Raw genomic sequence first — 19,803 nt, 5'->3', positions numbered from 1 at the left:
GAGATAATATTGTTTATTATAGTATTATGATTTGTGCGATCGGAGCAGCTGCAAGTTTCGCGGAATCCGCAGAAAGAGATAAACCTTATCAGGGTTAAAGTGCGTGGGTATTACTGTTATCGAGTTACATCCTATAATATACTGTTTTGACGAATTAACGTTGACGAATTCACAAAAAATATAAAAACATATAGTTTAATTTAAAATCTTCCGTCTAATCTGGAGGTTACATTTCTAAACTTGTATTTTTTATCAGTGCATGGCGTCAAATAAAGAATAGATACCAGTGGTCTTCAGATCTTGCAGCACTTTTTATTGAATACAATTGTTTTAGATCTACTTATTTTTTTTGTCAATGCGAAACAACAAATATTACAAAACATTTCCGTTATCTGTCTGGTTCTGACACTAAACGTTTGGATTTGGGGCCAGTAGAAAAAGGCAGAAAACCTTTTTCAAGTGGTCACAGATATAAAGTAGGACAATTAATTAAAAAAATAATCATTGGTGATCAAAAAAATATGAGAACAGCAACTCACCGTCATGAAGCCTATAGAGGACAGAACAAGTGTTAAGGAACACTATAATACACTAAAACATTAAAAAGATGCCCTCGATATACAATTAAGAAGAACAAAAAAATTGCTCCAAAAGCTTATGAATTTAGTACCATCAAAACAAAACTTAAATATATTTCTACAGAACCCAATCCTAGTCAAATCGCAAGTCAATTACAACAATATTCTAGTAAACAGTTGGTGCTAATTATGAATATGAGCGTCAGTGCGTCGCGAGGTCTTGTGGTAACCAGTAGGATTCGTCGGTAAGTGTAAATCAAATTTATATTTGATAAGGATAAATAAGATCTTTTCCTTATAAAAGTTTATCATAGGTTTTAATTTTTGATTTCTATAGAAAATTATTACGTGTGTAGGGTGGGCGAATCTGGACCGTGTACAATATATTTTGACCTTCAAATTCTACTTAGTAGCGTAGTATCAAATTATGTTTTTTGAATTCGTTATGCTCAGTGCTCGGTTTATTAATCCCCGTATGGGATGAGCGAATTATCTTAAATGGTCCACAAAGAGTTCTTGATTTTTCTTTATCTGTGTAAATGGAATTGAAGAGAAGTGAATGTGAATGAAGAGAACACCATTAATTTAGATCACTTTACGAATGTAGGAATCTTTTTATATGAAATAAAACAAAAGGTCAAGGTGAAGATGCAAATCCTGCGATCTGTGTTTGAGTGATGTCATCTATCTTTGGCTGTTTACGCTACTGTTGTATAGTTTCAGATCTGTACATGATAAACTTACGATGAATGCCGTTTTACTCGTGAAACGTGTTAAGTGACTGATTTGTAATTCTCTTCACATTGCACTTTAATTGACCGCTGAATTTGTGTCGTGCGTTTGCTTGGTCAGTAGGTCATCTTAAAAGTGGAGTTACTTGCCTAGGGTCACGTAGTTATAAAGTCTATTTTTATACATACGTTTTTGTTAGAATTAAGGTTCGATTTCAAAATGAAATGAGTTCGTCATTTTATCATGGTCATTTTATAATAATATGATTACCTCAAACTGTGATACGCATTTGTTTTATGTCATAAACTATGAACTGTTAACAAGTGGATGAATGTCTGGCCTGTTGGCGTAGTGGTTAGTGGCCACTAAGCTAAACCGGAGGTCGTAGGTTCGATTGCCGCCTAGTTGTTTATCAGTTACTAGATTAGTTGTCGGATTTCCGCTTCTTTAGGAGTGTGAAAACCATTCTATATAAGTATTTATTATTTACTGACAATTGCTTTTATTTCAGTACAAGATGCGTTTGTTTATATTCGCGCTCCTCACGGTATGCGCACACGCAACGCCGCAGTACGTGAAGACTGCGGGCGTCAAGGGAGGCTACAACCGCGGATACGGCTACCAGGGCGGGGAAAGCCATGTTAGGTAAGGTAATTTTTTATTTAGAATAAATATGTAAAACACAAGTAGGTATTGTTTTTTTTTATTGACTTTTTCACAAACTTATGTATGATTTTGCGACTGGCGAGATGCAGAGTCCTCCAGTAAAAAAATGGAAAACATCTTATATTCTCACATTTGGAACTATTTTTTTCACAAAACATCAGACTCTCGGCACAATAAAAACTTCAGCAGCAGGAAAATTCATAATAAAAACTTACAAAATTCGGATATTGATAACGCCACACAAGTTGACACAACTTTGGCTCCCGTTCTCATCATTCAATTAGGTACCTACAGTTACGTGTAGAAACCAAGATCCATGTCTAATAATAAGCTGTACTTTATTTATTGATATAGTAACTCAAGCTCGCAACACGGCGGCTACGGTGGATACTCTGGACCGAGGGTCAACCCAGCGATCAACTTTGAAGTAGGAGTCTGCTATATAGAAGTTCCGTAAGTTTGAAGACCTCTTGTTATTCGGAAGTAACTTTAAATTCATTCAGAAAGGACGATGACGGAAAGACCTAAACCTCTTTGATTAATTTTGATTTGATATTCATAATTGATGAGTGATTTCACAATAGCATCGTCTACGTGGGTGAATCTGGGGTTATTTAATAGATAATTAAGTATGTCCTACCAGATTTTTTTTTGTTGGCTGCTCTGATAGCCCAGTGAGTCATTATGGTAGCCCGCTGTGTGTGACATGTCAGATGTTGTAATGATTCTGAGTATTTCTTTGCTCATTGATTTGAAAGTTTATGAAATACAGATTCAATTGTCTTTCTGACAATCTAGTGAAAATCTACTGTCTTTAAAGACAGTAGGCAATGTTTTGACTGTGGGGTCACTGAGTCCCTCTGGGTTACTAACATCTATTTTATACTTGACTTATTTATTTATTTTAATTCATAAATTATTTTTAATCAAACGTAATTAATTTATAAATATAATAATTCACAGGACTGCTTCTCTTGTCCGGGACCCTAGCCATGTACCAGCCGGTAACGGAGTAAGTATAATTAATTACACTTATAAAAATATTAACGAACCCCTTCACAGTAAAGTTCATGTCATCAACAAAATTATTTTAGCCATACCTTTTATCTCAGTAATTAGTATTTCTGTATATAATGGAAAATTATTCGATAATATGGCCTAGGTATGTGAGTGTAACATTGTCAAAGCAAAAGCGGTTGTCTTTGAATGGTAAACAATTGAAAATGGTATATTTTAAAAACCATACAACGAAAAACTGGCGAAACAAATTGCTAATATTGATTTGGTAAGTAAATAACGCAACACGTTTTCCCCAACGTCTAATATATTTAAAAGAAAAATAGTTCACTGAAACACTAGCTATTTTAACTCTAAATTAAAAATAGATAAACAATAGCTGTACCTATTTGTTCCCAGTCACGGCCAGACCTCAGCCGCATCAGGTCTTGCTGCAGAGGCTACACAAGAAGCGTTTACAACTTCCTCATTTGCGAACCAGTGTGTTCCCAACCTTGCGTCAATGGGTTATGTGTGGCTCCGGAAACCTGCACCTGTTACCCCGACCACGTGAAGAACTTAGAAGGAGAGTGCGTTGCCACTTGCCCCATCGGATGCCAAAACGGAAGGTGCTCAGGGGGAGAGTGCATCTGTAACCCTGGGTATAAACTGGATTCGGAGAGCAAGTACTGCATCCCCGTCTGTCGAGATGATTGCGGCAGAAATTATGGTGGTAAGTCAGAAAAACATGTTTATTCTTCAAATGTTCAGATGGATATATTAAAAAATAATTCCCCATAACAGGGATCGTTAAAATTTAGACTCTAGACAGCGGGATAAGAGGAAAGCCATAGCAGCGCTGTGGGACTTAAAAAAAGACTCCTTTAAGAATGTCATACAAACTAACGTCGCTCAATGCATAAGAATTGATTACCAGGAACCGCAGCGACATACGACTGATAGTCTGTTAACGTCAGTCGCGTACAATTTCTAATTAATAAATATAATAAAACATTTCGTACAGGTAAATGTGTAGCTCCAAATCGATGTGAATGCAAGGCGGGATACACGACCAGTCCCGACGGCTCCTGTAAGCCTGACTGCGGGCGGTGCCACAACGGCGAGTGCGTCGGCCCCAGCGAGTGCCGCTGCTTGCCTGGCTACGCAAAAAACCAGACTTCAGATTGCGAACCACAATGCACTAAGTAAGTAAACGCAAACTGTTTAAGTAGCCAAAAAATAATTAGACACGACTAAGTTTCATTGTCAGGGAAAAGTAACTATATATCAAAATATCATACTCTATTTGTTACAGTACCTGCAGGCCACCAAGCCGTTGCGTCGCCCCCAACGTGTGCTCCGAATCTGTAACTACAACAACTACTGGTCCCTACTATCAACCAATCCCTAACACTAATGTACTCGTAAGGCCATCTCTGCCAACTAGTGACTCCCAGTACAAACCTAACTACCCTGATAGTCACCAGCCCAACCCTCCTAGCAATCAACAGCCTAATTATCCGGGCAATCACCAACCTGGCCATCCGGGTCAACATGAACCCTATCCAGGAAGTCAGCAACCTGGCTACCCCGGTAGTCAACGACCAGGCTACCCTGATAATCAACAACCAGGCTACCCTAATAATCAACAACCCGGCCATGCTGGTAGTCAACGCCCTGGCTATCCCGATGGTCAGCAATCCGGCTACCCCGGTAGTCAACAACCAGGATATCCCGAACAGCAGTCAATCTATCCTGGTGGCCAACAACCCCTTTATCCTGGACAGCAAACTATTTATCCCGGAAGCCAGCCTGGCTCTCCTGGATACCAACAGCCCAACGGCTCTCACAGTCCTGGACAGCAACAGCATACTTACCCTGGCAGTAACTTGCCGGGCTTATCCGGATATCAGCAGCCTAATGGTCAACAACCTGCCTACCCTAATGGCCAATATTATCCTGGTAGTCATCACCCTGACCATCAACGACCCAACTCTCCTAGTCATTACAACTCTAGTCAGTCCCCAACAGACAGGGAACCTTATTATCCGAATAGTCAATACTACCCCGGTAGTCAGCACCCTGACCCGCTTCGCCCCAACTACCCTGGCCACCAGAATCAGCCGACAAACGACAGAGAACCTTACTATCCCAACAGTCAATATTACCCTGGTCAAAGTAATTCATACAACCAAGGTTCATATCCATATCCCTCACAATACCCCTCGGAATCGCAACACCGCTACCCGGACAGTCATTCCGCTGTTGGTGACGTGCCGTGCTCCCAACCCTGCGTCAATGGAACCTGTGTTGGAAGAGATCGGTGCGCTTGCAACACAGGGTATTTGCCCATCGACTCGGATACATCTAGGTAAGTTACATTTCTTTTTGGACCTGGGAAAAATCACTTTTGCGAAGGGCTACAGACGTTGCATAATAAAATGAGGGAGAAGTAGACGTCAAAAAATGTGTAAATATGGTGTAGAATTTATTAAAAAATGACACCGTATTTTGTTTTAGGTGTCAGCCCTATTGCCCCAGCTGTTCGAACGGTACCTGCGTGTCTCCCTACGTCTGTGTGTGCGACGAAGGCTTTTACAAAGACTTCAGCGTGAAGGGTAGGACGAGATGTATTCCCCGCCGTGTTAGGAGATCCGCTGATGACACATCTGCACCACTCAATATTGCTAAGCTATTGACATTTGAAATACCTGACTATGAAGATTGATATTATGATTGATCGAATAAATTATATTCATACCTTCTTTTACAACTATTTACTTATTTATACTTATTACTACTAATTTTTTACCGATCCACTTTTTTACTGACCTAGATTAAAATTCAAATCAAAAACATAGGTACTGCATACAAGATATAATAATTAATTACTGCCGTAATTATTTACTAAACAGTTCGTTGGCTTACACAATCCGATACATCGTATTTATGTATTTTCTTCAACTACGATTCCAACGCCATCTACTCGTTCAGGTGTATACCATTTGATGTGCAAGTTAACACCGCCATCTAGATATTTGTTTAGTTCTCGTCTTGGTCAGTAGATGGCACTTTTATTAAACATTTAATTGGTGTTGCCATGTTAGATTAAATATATGCACTTTGAGGAAAAGAAATAAAATGTGGCGATTTATATTAAATAGTTTATAACATTTAGATTATTGATTATAAACTTTGTGAAACTATAAAGCAAGGCAATTTAAATTCAAGTGAGATATTTTAATAAACAGTTATTTTAACACCCGTACATTAATTTACTCATGTGTTAAATATGTGAAAGAATTGTAATTATAACATTGTTAAATTAAAATTAGTTCAGACAATATCTATAAGAATAAAAAATATTTTCATCTAAAATGGGTAACATGAATCTGCAGTATGGCAGCACCGTACGCTAAAATATTTCAATTTTATTCGGTCGGCGGCAGCTGGTGATGGTTGTCGCGTGTCGCGTCGCTGCTGTTATGGCGGGATTTCGTCGATATGAAGTTTTGTCAAACTTTTTAAAGTCGATTTCATGAACTAAAACTTATTTAGAATAACTAGAGCATAACAAAAACTGTAAGATACTGATGAAAACCGCTAATAAGTGAGAGTTCACTGGTCAGGATGTCGGTTAATTCAAAGTGGCGGTTACCTGACGTTTTTTGTGTTGGTGTGTTGAATGGATGTCGGAATTACGTTTAATTCGTGGCGCGGGCATGGGTGAGTAAGTGATTCAAGGTGTTTTGAGACTACAATCGAGATGCCTTTCGTGCAGCGAGTTGTGGAACCGAAGTGTTTATCGCGTACGAGCTTGCGAGACAGCGACGGAAAGCCGAAGGTTTCGGATGACGAGCTGCAGGCGGTCACCAACTGCACCCTGAGCAATGCCCTGCGGCAGCTCGCGTCGTTGGTGCTGCTGGCTGAGGATATCTTCAGCGAGCTGACCGCGCAGTTACAAGACATTACCGAGCGATCGAAAGTAGCGCAGACGAAGATCAACAAAATAAACGAACTTGTTGAACAATATGACCCGAAGAAAGTACCAGTCCGTAAGTACCACTTTTCTACGAATATAAATTGTACCTAGCTATAAATAGTGTTATAATGAAAACCACCTTCATATTATTTATTCTACAGTAGTAGTAAACTAAGCACTTCCTCGGAACCCCACATACCTATACCATTCATTAAATAGAACTTTCTTGAGTAGGTTTCTGGTAAATTTTGTGGGTCCATAAGGTTTTAGTATGATAATATGATATTTAAAAGTTATGCACCTACGTACCTATGTGGTTGACTGGATTTATATTTCTGTTTGTATATCAAAGGGAACAGGTATGCTATCTAGATAGTAGGTACAGACAGCTAGTAGCAATAAAAATACTATAGCTAGTAACTCCACTTATTAAAGCAACTACTTATAAAAAAGTTTTAAGTAAATTATAAACTTCTCATAGAAATGAACTCTAACTCTAAAATTTTATCCTTCAGTAGGTACAAGTGTGACAAACCTTAATTACATACGCCTTTTAGCATGCTATGTTAAGTTAACCACTTAGTTGCATACCTAGATACCTATGAAACCAAGGTTTATCTATCGACTTTACTAGTTTAATAGGTACTATATGTCAAACTACCTAAACATTTCAAATTATTCTCATCTAAAAGCAATAAAACGTGGATAACCTTTGATAGTTCACATCACATCTTATTGAATAAAACTGACCTGAATAATAATGAATGAACTGCCCGACATCACTACTTGTATTATCTATTCGTTTTATTGTTATTAATACGCGGTAAGTTCCTAAGTAAATATGTGGAACACTTGTTTTATAACCTAACTACGTAATATGTAGGTCCAACATCAAGTCTCCTCATATGGTTGAGAAACCTAAGATATATACCTACGTTCTTATTTGTATAAGCTATTAACCGCCTATGATAACGAGTCAATTAAAAACATGCAGGTATCTAATAGTAGATATACCTAGTACCTACTTAGTGGAAAATACTCGTACGAGCATATTTATTTAGTTTATAACGATGTAGGCTGAATCTAGCATTAAGCTTCCCGTTTATACAAAACTTATTACCTCTTAAACTTTCCTTCGACGACGCTATAGGTAATTGAGAGTTAAACATCGTAAGTAAGCTACTTACGTCCATCACACCGTAGTAAAAAACGTTTCCAACCTTTAAAACGTCATGGCAAGCATTTATGAAATAAGCTCATTGAAAGGACCGTTCCGAAACCTCATTACCTTGTCCTCCTTGAATATGCCGCCCTTACAAAAACGTACCAAGTTGATGCATTACTCTGAACGCTATCTAAAAACCTGTTTGAGCGTTCGAACGGACCCGCGATGGGAAAAAAACCTCCCAGATTCCAATGCGAACCATAAAAACGTCTCGAGATAATTTCCTCGACCCATCCAATGTTTGAACGCGCCGCTTGATCATGCTGACCGCTCCGCTGCGGTATTTAACGCTTCCACGATGGAATTCCATGTTATTTTGTTTATTAAAACAGACCTACGAAAGCATTCACGATGTATCATTCGATCGACTGTAGAGATAGTTGATATCTATAATTACGAACGGTATTGGAAGGACGGTACCGAAAATAGAATACCCTTATCGTGATTTCTGTTACAATTGATTAATTGTCTCTGAGTTCAGTTAGTTGCCTTCAGCGGAGACTGTTATTACAAGAAAATGGGAGCGTAAAGCCTTCTTTCGTAGCACTACTAAAATTTGCAAATTATTATCAGAAATTCTATTTAGTAAAAAAAAAGTCTTATGGTTTTCAAGAGTACACTTACTGTAAACCCTGCGATTCGCGGGACAACCTTTCACCTTCGCGATAAGCGCTAAGTGTTGTTTGAGTGTCATCTCGTAAAGTCCGGGCCTTTTACGTGTCCTTTTATTTATACTTACTGTAGAGGGTTGTGTGCCTTTAAACGCCTTTACAGTCGATGCATTTGCGTCTCGATGTTTTGTAAACGTTACCTTTGCTGATCTTCCTTTATTATAGAGTCGAAGTGTAATTAAACCGCTGTCTATTGAATTGAAATGCTACTAAGTCAATTTTATTCAAATATTGATCTCTCGCCTTTTGCGTTGCATTACATAAAAAATAGTATTGATGATCTTAAAAAATGTCAATTAAGCGCTAACTCAATAATACATTCGCATATTCTTTTATATGTAAGAATACGAACATACCGTACCATAAGTGTTCCAGGCTCTGAAACGGTTAATTTCGTAAAATTATACGAAACAAATCAAAGCCTTGCTTGACATTTAATACTTAGTACACAAGTACATGTTGTATGTTCTTGTGAGTCTCAGTTTCATAATTTACTGGTCGCACAGCCGGCTGGCTGATGGTATCTGTACACGTAAAGTGAAGGGTATAATCACAATTACCACATAAACTTTCTGTTTCGGAGGTCCACGCGGTGACTAATTACGCACTATGGTATTAGGAAGTATGTATGTATCTCTTATATACCTTTTTCCTTAACGAGCCTTGCTGGCGCGACAGCAAGAAAGAAAACGAACTACTGCGCTTAGAACATCGCGTGTTCGATTCCAGTAAAGATAGATTTTCAAATGATATCCTATGACACAACTTAGTGTTTGTAAACTATAGTAACTACACAATAGTTACATAAGTCAGGTGTACAATAGTCGCCGTAACTTTGCGACGTTTGTGCAATTGTTAGAGTTCGTTGACCGATAAAGTTCTTATCAGTTTTCTTTGTAAGTGGGAAACGAAGTCGTGCCGTAACTATTAATTAGCAGTGGCTAAATTACTCTACAAGTAGGGGTACGTAACAGACGTATTTTTTTTGTTTGCTAATCTTTGTCTACCGAGTAAATAGTTGAGACATTGGTTCAGGTTATGGAAAGTCTAAAATTTGATAAGTATCGAATTACTTTTGCAATTTGCTAAGATAGGGTTGAATCTAGTGCAGTCCAGTTTATCCATGCTTTCAGGATTGGTAAAAATACCGTTGGCTTAGCCATTTAAACTTAAGGTGTTTTGCAAAAGCCTTTTTTTATTCACTAAAAGTAGTTCATAAAAAGGCTAGTAACCTCACCAAAGTGTTGTTATGCGGAGCGCGCAGGGATCACCAGATATGCCTTCGACGTTCGCTATACAAAGTCTATTTTGCATTTGTAAGCGATTAAATGTCATGGCGTCTAGAAAACAAAGAGATCCGTGGCAGTACGGCGTTGGTTTTACCCTATACTTGATTTATCTCCACCGTGAGCAACGTCCATTCAACCGTTTGGATGCCGATGCGATTTATTCTAAAAACTTGTTTCAACGGAAACGTATCGAGAGTCGTGAGAGACCAAATTGATTTGTTTTACTTTAAGCTATGTATTTCAAGGTGGCCTCGGATCACTTTTAAACTAGATAATTCCTTTAACGTGTTTTATAAGATCGTTATCAAATCACGGCGATACGTCCCGCGGCCTCCGACTCGCCGGACCTATGAATTCGATCCGACTTAATTCTTCTTTGATTCTTAACAGTGAATTATGATTGGCGGTCACAGTGTCAACATAAATCACAAGCCTCTTATATTGAATAGGAGGAAATTATAGTATGTTTCCGTTGCCCGCATCTCAGATAAGATGATATTTCTCCAGTTAACTGATCGGATGGACTTATACAAGCGAGGCCACTGCATCCGATCAAGTGTATTTTATTGGATTTGTTGGACTATTAGCGTCTATGTGCTTGTGCATTTTAGATTACTTGCTCATTGATCTTGATCAATAAATAAGTGTGTAACGACCTACAATCTAGTATATTTATGATTAAACTTATTATAATTTAACAAAACTTAATTAATTTTCAAGCACACAAATGTTTTCAGTTACTAATTTTGTTTAATCACTAATTAAATTATATTAATCAGATTAATCCCTTGTCAGAAATCATTCAATCATGCCTTCCATTCCACTAAGCCATTGGAGAATAATCTGCTGAGTTCTCTTCAATTAACTCAAGTAACTAATTTCATATTTAAACGTAAAATCAGATTAAGCGCGAGATGTTAGTGTTTTAAATTTAGTAACCGTCATAAGTACGAGGGAATGAAACGAAAGCAATAAAATAAATAAACGAATTAAACGTAATATTTCAATACTATACTGGTGTGTTTATCTAGTCGTAGCTTTCTATACCGGACACGATCTAATCTTTAAATAACCATAGTCGATAACCAGGCTAGCTATTAACGGCAGGCACTACGTACAGTACGTACCCACTGTACCTAGTACTCACACCACTGATTCTAATATGGATTCCTATCGATATCTCTAGAGCAGTGACTTGCCAAAACTGCGGACGACGTCTGAGGAAAGCAAATTGGCTTCCTTTCAGCTAACGCCAGTTTGAATTAGTCTTGACAGTGAAAGTTTGATCACTTTCGGTATTGCTGATCCTTCGCGATAAACTATTAGGTTCAAGCACTTTTTTGTACAAGTTCTGAATGTAATGGCCTTTTAAATATCCGTTTTATCAGTTTTAAGTATATTAAAAGCAACACTACGGCAACAAACATCAATATATCAACCATTTACTGGTTTTCATAGGCAAATTATTTAAAGACGCCATGAATAAATCAAGTTATAATCCTGGAAAACTAAATGATAATCGCAGGAAAACGATAAGATATTCATCTACTATGTTAATATGAACAAACATTAACGCTTGCTTCCGAGCAATGTTTAGGCAAACTGCGTCTGAACTGTCTATCATAATACCGTCTTGTTATCATATACGGGTCCTGCGTGCTCAACAAGAGAGCATCAACGAGACAACGAGTAGACGGACACACGTACTTGAGAATACCTAGCCGACGTCTTGAAGTCTATGACATCATCTTCAAGTCCTAAAAACCTACATAGATGAAACCCTTTTACTAAATACTTTCTAATACATGTTTGGGATGGATTAAGGAATGTAACATCGTTGGGAAATTTAGTTATTGGAATATTTTGTTCGGTTGATTATTTCGGTCTATAATATCGGAACTGACTGATATCGATACTCAGAACTGAATCAAGATAAAAATCTTTTGTCTCCAAAAATAAAGCGGATCAACATAATTGAAGGGATCAAATATATTTTATCATTCATCCCCCTGCGTGATAAATTCATGATTTATTATAAGAAAAAGTTACCCTTTGAACTAAAAATCTATCGAACGTCTCCTATTACAACGTAAATACGAAATCTCATAAATTGTCATAATATTAATTACGACAGTCACCTCTAGAGCAGTTTAGTTTGCCAGTCTTTCACATTATGCCTCGTGCCTGGGAACTTAAGCAGCAATGTACACATGTGTGATTAATATTTCCATGCAATACCTAGTCACCTATAGATCTAATACCACAGGCTTCGGTGTCACCTTTCGTCCCCGATAGTGCCTTTCGTCGGTGTTGTTTTGCAGGCTATTGAATGTCTGCAGTCGGTCCGTATTAAGCAAGTCTTCGTCGCGTAATCTGAGCCCCAGCTTAAATCTAACGGCTTTGTGCCTAATGCTTTATGCCTGAATAAATTACGAAAAATAATATCTTTTCGAAGGGTCGGCTTCAGTGTCGTATTGTTTTGAAACTTTACTGCATTCAGTACTAACTTTAGCTCATAGGTTCTGAACGTAACGAACCGTCACCGTAACTTAAGGGACGGCTGTCAGGGCTTACGAAGTTAAATAAACCTTTGGATCAAATTATATTTAAATCCGTTCCGCCTTTACTTCGTGATTGAATGTGACAAACACTCAAATATCTTAACATTAATACTTCTAAATGTCGTGACTAAAGGTTTATAGGTAACAATAAATAAGATACTGGTGACACGAAATGCACGATAACACTTGAATGTTATAACCCACATAACATTGAATTTCTTCTAGGAGATGTCCTGTTCTAAATAGAAAATAGCGGTAGGAAAGAAACTAAAATTAGTCAACGATAGCAAAAGAGCACTTGATGATAATAATAGCGTCTCTCGAGACTTGTCTCAATTTTTTGTTAGGTTCGAAGTTAGTTTTACAGTTTTATTATCGCACTCCACAAATGGTTTCGGGTACAAAAACCACACTTGAGATAGTCACCCCTCTCGTAAGTCATTGTGGGAACTTCGAAACGAACAAGGAAGCTGTGTTTTTGTCGCACGTTTCTCAGAATGCGTCCCAGGTAGCCGGGTACTAATGCGAGTCTTTGTATTCATAAGTTGCGCGAAGATTTGGCGAATGACCGGCCAGCTTGTTTTACAAATGAGGTTTTTGTTTAAAATTTCGAACTCATCTATCACCGACACAACATTTTTTGACAATAATGACATAGGTTCTCATTGTTATTTAGTAAACAACACATTCAACCCGTCATTTAAATTGCGTGGCATTTAGCCGGTAAAGTATAATTGAATTTGGCAGATCTCACTTTACTCGCAATTTAATGGCTTGTCGCAAACATTTTGGTTTGCATTTGGCAATTATGTATGCGCATTTCAGGAAACTTTACTAGGGTTATATGTTATTGCTTTTATGTAATTGGAAACTAATATTTTATGTCGTTATCTTGCAGACGTATAATAATTCTTAACTTCAATTCACACAATTCAATGGTTGAAACATCGACCCTTAATAATAATACTAAGATTCTCACTCATTCTTTGCTCGATGAATAGCTTCAATGGGGAAAGAAAGTAACCTACCCTACTACTGTAAGAAACAACCTTACCCCTTAAATTTATACGCAGAATAAAATGTACTGTGCAACAATCAAAATAATAAATCGAAATATAAATTGTAATCTATCTACGATTTTTGCAACTAAATAAGAAATTCAATACAAAACCTGAGTCTAACGATGAGTGTAAAAAAAACATTGAATGCAATCCAGTCAACACGTCGGGTTGAAGTCTATTTTAAATTTGATTCCTGAATGCAGTGAGGCTGTGACAATGACCTTTAGAAACCCACGCTAATTATACACACATCGACAACCGGTGCCAGACTAGTTCATGGCGTGGCACGTTTCAACATACCTACACAACATAATAAAGTGCCTAATTTAACTGCGCTAGCTCTGTGATCTGCAAAGCTATGCACGAGCCCTGAGCCAATCTAACTCGTAACTGATGTTTAATGTTCCAATAAATACTTTATGTTTTATTGACCCAGACGAGAACATCTAGATCAGTCTAGCTGTCGCAAGAGAAAATCAAACCGTGTAAGTTTAGACATAACTTCGACGAGGAAGCAAATACTTCTTGAACCCTATTTGGAAACTTTGCAGGCAGAAGTTTCAAGACACTATTTCAAATTCATAGTAATGTGATATGTTGCCTTTTACCACCTATCCGTCATTCTTCATCTCGCGTTTTACCTTAAAAAAACTACCTACACAATTCAAATGCAATTGAATGTACAAAAACCTAATCAAATATTAGGACGGAAAAAATAATTCATTATGATTCGTCATGTAATTCAATAAAATTAATTAGGGAGTTGTTTGCCACAATTTTATTGCTACAAAAAATGTAAGGCAGATTGAGTTAGCGCGCATTGATGCTTATGATGCAATAAGCGTACCATTGGACGGCCATATATTTTATGCGCCCCTCCTGTTACGAACATATGTTGCAATTGCTAATTCACTTTAACTTACTTATTCGTCTTAGGGATTATTGCACTGTTGGGCTACTTTCGTTTCAAAATTATAGGGGACATTGTATGTCGTTTAAGAAGATCCAGTTTTCATCTATAACTTTAACTATTGCTATTAGAAGGAAAATTAATAGCAAGCATTATGCGTAAGAAAATTTCTGCATGTAAATTAAGATAAGCTATGTTCAATGTTTTCAGCTTACAATAATGATGCACGTACGGAGCTGGCTATAAACTGATTGTTACAACGTGAAACGTTTCCTGTTTAACTTGGGCTCCTTCAACATTTTACTGTGCGACAGCTGAAGTTAATCACACGTAACCATCAATAGCAGCTATAACAGGAAATATGAAAGGGTTGGAAGTATTACTTTTACCTAGAAACATGAACATTGACATTTCGTTTAACTTTGCCTCTGCCAGGTTTCGCCGACATGATTTAGGCGTAAGGTAGAACGACTTGGAAATTATATATCGAAATAAAAAAATAGCAATATCGTCGGCTTATATTTTCGTAAAATACACATTCGTGAATTTCGCTTATTGTTTTCAATCGCACCCACAACGGCGAAGTCACTGACGCAGAAAGTAAAAACAAAGGGGAAATTATACTGTTTCCAGATAACGTTAAAGTTAGTTATTTTAATTCGATAGGCGGTATTAAGTTTGCGGCCACAACAACAAAACGTGAATCCCTACTCCATCCCCTTCGACATTGTTAGTATTGACGAGGGTTCCAGATATTCCGGAAGGTTTTGCAGCAATTTGTTTCAACTTAATACGATACCATCAACATTTAATCGGATCTTCTTCCATCATTATTCTGTTTATTTAGGAACATATAAATCAGGATTAAAACCATTAAGTGAAAGCAAACCAATCCCTGTGTCAAATTAACATTTTATTATTTATAATATATGAAACGTAGCTAAGATAAAGTATAAATGTATTCTAGCAAATATACCCAAGTAAAACAGATGGGCTGTGCGCATTCCAAGTAAATTTTAAATAAGACAATACTCGTATTTTTTACTTATCTCTTGGTGTGACTTGACAAAATAAGCACCTAGTTAATATTAGATGAAGCCCGTAAAACGTGGGGGCGCCGCGCCAGCTGATCGGAAGTCCTGCCCTTTGTTCAACTCTCAACCACTTTTTGTGGTTCAAGGAAGGAAGGAAGTCGCTGATGTTACTATATTGATTTGAACATTAACTCCAAAATGAATTTTGAGGTCCCGAAATGGCAACGTGTCCTGTGTTTACAGATAGCAGTTTCCATGCGTTTTATTTCTCTGTTTGCTTACCAATTTTTTGTTACGCTCCATTGTCCCTTACGAAATATCCGCATTTTTTATCCAGACAAAGAGGGAAAGCTTCCATTATTCAGGATATTTTTGGGCACAATGGCGGACCGCGCACGGCGCACGCGCAGCGTGTGATCCATTGCCGACAAGATCGATTGTTCGCGATATACCGGGCGGTGGTTATTTAAAATTGCTGGCTTTGTAAAACACAATGCGAATATAAATGAACTCCACACCTAGACTATTTTTACCTTTTACAAGCTATTTCCTGCCCTACCCAGTCAGTTCCGTTCATTAAATATTTTTTGTCTAATGATTTATTACACTATACTTTACAAATGCCGCATCAAGTGTTGAACAATTTCATTCAATATCCCGTCAGACAAAAGTAAAATTTAAACAGAATTTATTATTTGATGCCAAACCCATCGGAAGGATGTGAAAAAAGACTGCAAAAAATTCGCTACTTGGGCAAATTAAAATCAATTTGTGATATTGCAATATACGTACGTTACTATGTTGTGTCTTTAGTTTAACTTGGTACACAATCCCGCAGTCACGTGTCCGCAAAACTAATTATATTTATCAACCTGTTGCCTTTAGTGGCTTGCCGCATGAGACGCCGACGTTTGTGAGGACTGCCAGTTACAGCAACTCGTCACTTTTGTGGCTTCTGCAAATAGCGTTTATTACTCTCCACTAACTTGGTTAAACGGAAATATTCAAGTGGTTTCTTGGAATCAATCTGGCGAACGTTAATCAGAAGCATTTATTAAAGCCACTAAAAGCCGCAACCTTGGGATATTTCGTTTGTATTATTCGTAAATCATTAATTTGGCAAGCAAGATTGCTTAACAGGTTTCTTTAATGTGGAGTTTAAAGGAAGCTTGCTAGAATAATCTGATCATGAATAAAAAACTTGCTTGATTTTTAACGAATATCCGGAATTATGTAATATTAAATTAACTGTTTTTAAATATCATTTAAAAACAATGCCTTGCGCGTTCTCCCATGGAACAGTAGACAACAAATCCACATAATCCTGTGGTGAGAAAATAAATAACCATAAATTCAACTGACAGAAACACATGGACAAATTCAGATTTCGTCGGTAACGTAGCCTCTGTTTCTGTTAATGGTCCATTGAAGTGAACATGACGTAACACTACGTGGGAATGTGATGCAATCGAACAAGGAAACGGGATATTATTACCATAATGGTTCTTGCAATATCCTGTAGGTGGAGAAGCTGCTTTATTGACAGGTTTTAATGTGAACGCTTCTCACAATCATGACGTCACTGGTGGCATTAAGTTAACAGGACCAGGTACGAAGACAAGCAATGCAAACTAGATATGCCTTCATCTTAGAGCGGTCGACAAAGACTCGTAAGCTCTACTCATCACTGTTTTTGATTTCTCAAGTTTAGGAAATCAAGATTTACCAAACAATCGATTATACTAACTGATCAATGGGAACCTGACCTTTAAAACAATTATTAGGTATAATATACCGAATCAATTTTGTTGTAAACTTAATAAACATAATCTCGACGAATGGGCGATTCTGACGCTAATCAACATTTTTTTCCCACAATTCATAACAATGTTGTTTACGTAATTATATGAGAGTGCAGTTGTATCCTTTAATTAAATCGTAGTAATGCCTAAGCGCGTTGAAAATGTATCCCGGCTAAATGGTGCAAATACTGTGACACCCATTTTATTGCGTCGTAAATCGTGGATAATTATCACGTATCCGACTGTTGCGAAGAATAGTAAACACTTTATATTTATTTTGAGTGACGTAGTATTTGGTAGATAGTTTAAACTAGCACTTTCTTCACTGAATTTCTTTGCTCGTTACTTTTCTAGAGATCTAAACTGCAATATTATGCTTCGATCTAAATAATATCCAAAGAGGATAATCATAAAAATTGTAGGTAATCCTTACACAATAGGTTCCAAATATGCACATATTAATATGTATTGTAAACCAGTTCCAGATTAAATTGAGTACCTACTTATAACAAAGCGTGCGGTCTCCGTTAATAAAATTCACGCTCTCTCTATGATTTGTAATGGCTTTTGTTTGGAATCCACATTCAATACTCCACGTTTGGAATAATAAAAAACCGGTCTGCGCAACACCTTGTGCAGCCTCTATCTGGGGTAAGAGCTAATTAGGTGGTGTTGTGAGTTCAGGATTACCGCGTACTAGGCGGACGTACAGCGTCTGTATAAACAAGGGTGTTTTGAGAGCAACTCTCAAATCAATCATGGTAACCTTATCGACACGGTTCCGTTGTGAGCTCATTAGCGATGCCAGCGCATCACGTACCTCGCGCCACATACTGACGGGGTACGGGTGCAGCCGATATGGGCAAAACAAGCCAGCTCTCATCCATATTGCAGGCTCGTTCGATCACTTCATTTATATTGCAAACGGATGTTCTTTCCAACTTTCCTGAGCTGCATCATTAGGACTATCTGATTTTTGGTTGAGTTGTTTGTTTCCGCTTAACTCTCTCTTAACATCTTAGTAATTATCTTGGTAAGATTATTTTGAAATGCAATAAAAAAATATTTTTCTTAGCTAGGTATGCATGTCACAAGTATTTATTGAAGGTTAAGTATCCTCTTCTAGCAATTACATTACACTAAGAAACTTCTCAGAACCATGAACTCAATTTATATTTTCGTTGGATCACACGTACTTACCTTCATTTTGACTACAGTTTTCGTTGCATCATGTTACACGTAGTACATAATGCAATCAAGTGTAGCTTTAGACCATGGCTAGTATTGTTAAATGCATTTTGAATTACAAAGAATTCTGACCTTACTGCTTTGAGATAAAGGCGTTGTCTAGGTCAGTGCGCTTTCGTCGATATACAATCGACTGTACACGTTACACGTAAGAACCTAAATCGAACAAATTGAATTGATTTGAAATGGTTCATGCGTAGAGTACGAGAGGTACCTTTATTATACGGCATGACTTGACTATTGTCTGGAGAACCACGCTCATGTCGAGTCGGACCTACATGGTATTCGAAACACACGGGGAGATGGAATGACAACTTATTCTTTTTGTGTGAACCTTGGACAGACAAGACAACACCTTTTATATATCGTCCCTTTACTTGTATAATTATTTTTATTTGACTGTGGTGCTTTATGATACCTCTGACATTATAAACCTTTTTGACTGGACGGTATAAATAATGTTGCTTAAAAACCAACGGTAGTAAATATTAAAGTAATTCAAAATTGCAGTAGAAATAGGAAACCTATTACAAAATGAAGCGATCGCATGTGCTTGACATAAATCGGTTTGAAATACAACCTAATTGCATTCACTTTGCGGCACAATTGCCTGACGTGAATCATACAGATAAATGCACTGTTTCAGTTGGGTGACAGCGTAAAAATAATGGTGAAAATAACTGATCGCCGGCGTATTATTTAGATAAGGAACGAGCGCGATAATGGCCGTTTATGAAGTCGTGCTGTGATGCACCGACATGAAACTATTCCATTACCTACGATGAAATATACTTTACACTCTTTCAGCGTTGTCATTTTTCAAACTACTCGCGTGTTCGCTGTTTTATTTGCCATCGTTGCATATTGTAAAATAGCAACAGCCATTATATATCGGTCGTTTATATCAATAAGATGTATTAACCAAAAGGTAAACGCAACACGAACTATCAAAGTTATCAGTTATAATGGTACCGCGTGTGCTCTGTATATCAAGAAGGTGATTACAGTCATCGTAAGTAGTCTCGTAATTGCATCTAGAGCGATAATT

General features: G+C 37.4%; 2 protein-coding genes across 3 annotated transcripts in view; both read left to right on the top strand.

Moving 5' to 3' along the window:
* The first annotated feature begins 720 nt into the window (after positions 1-720).
* Positions 721-5,748, top strand: LOC113507720. Its single transcript, XM_026890662.1, has 8 exons — positions 721-823; positions 1,822-1,955; positions 2,331-2,429; positions 2,940-2,988; positions 3,393-3,705; positions 3,997-4,177; positions 4,288-5,343; positions 5,493-5,748. Exons 2-8 carry the CDS (start codon positions 1,828-1,830, stop codon positions 5,698-5,700), a joined length of 2,034 nt encoding a protein of 677 aa, XP_026746463.1. The 5' UTR covers positions 721-823; positions 1,822-1,827; the 3' UTR covers positions 5,701-5,748.
* Positions 5,749-6,328: 580 nt separating this feature from the next.
* LOC113507718 overlaps positions 6,329-19,803 on the top strand; it is a 78,567-nt gene continuing 65,092 nt past the window's right edge. Inside the window, exon 1 of one of the 2 annotated variants that reach the window (XM_026890658.1) lies at positions 6,329-7,027. In XM_026890658.1, coding sequence (XP_026746459.1) covers positions 6,739-7,027 — 289 coding nt within the window. In that variant the 5' untranslated portion in view covers positions 6,329-6,738. Of the gene's footprint in view, positions 7,032-19,803 lie in introns of both variants that reach the window. The other variant, XM_026890659.1, reaches the window with a different exon arrangement.

Source organism: Trichoplusia ni, unplaced genomic scaffold (genome assembly GCF_003590095.1).
Source record: "Trichoplusia ni isolate ovarian cell line Hi5 unplaced genomic scaffold, tn1 tig00003104, whole genome shotgun sequence".
NCBI classification, from domain to species: Eukaryota; Metazoa; Arthropoda; class Insecta; order Lepidoptera; family Noctuidae; genus Trichoplusia; species Trichoplusia ni.
The sequence above is the reverse complement of the archived record's forward strand: the minus strand, read 5'-3'. Positions and strand labels throughout refer to the sequence as shown.

What these genes read in the sequence shown, in the direction of transcription:
- LOC113507720 (XM_026890662.1), top strand. Translation starts at nt 1,828, where the DNA reads ATGCGTTTGTTTATATTCGCGCTCCTCACGGTATGCGCACACGCAACG. An exon ending in GTCTGCTATATAGAAGTTCC is followed by an intron (nt 2,430 to 2,939) that starts GTAAGTTTGAAG and finishes AATAATTCACAG; the next exon opens with GACTGCTTCTCTTGTCCGGG. An exon ending in TGCGAACCACAATGCACTAA is followed by an intron (nt 4,178 to 4,287) that starts GTAAGTAAACGC and finishes TATTTGTTACAG; the next exon opens with TACCTGCAGGCCACCAAGCC.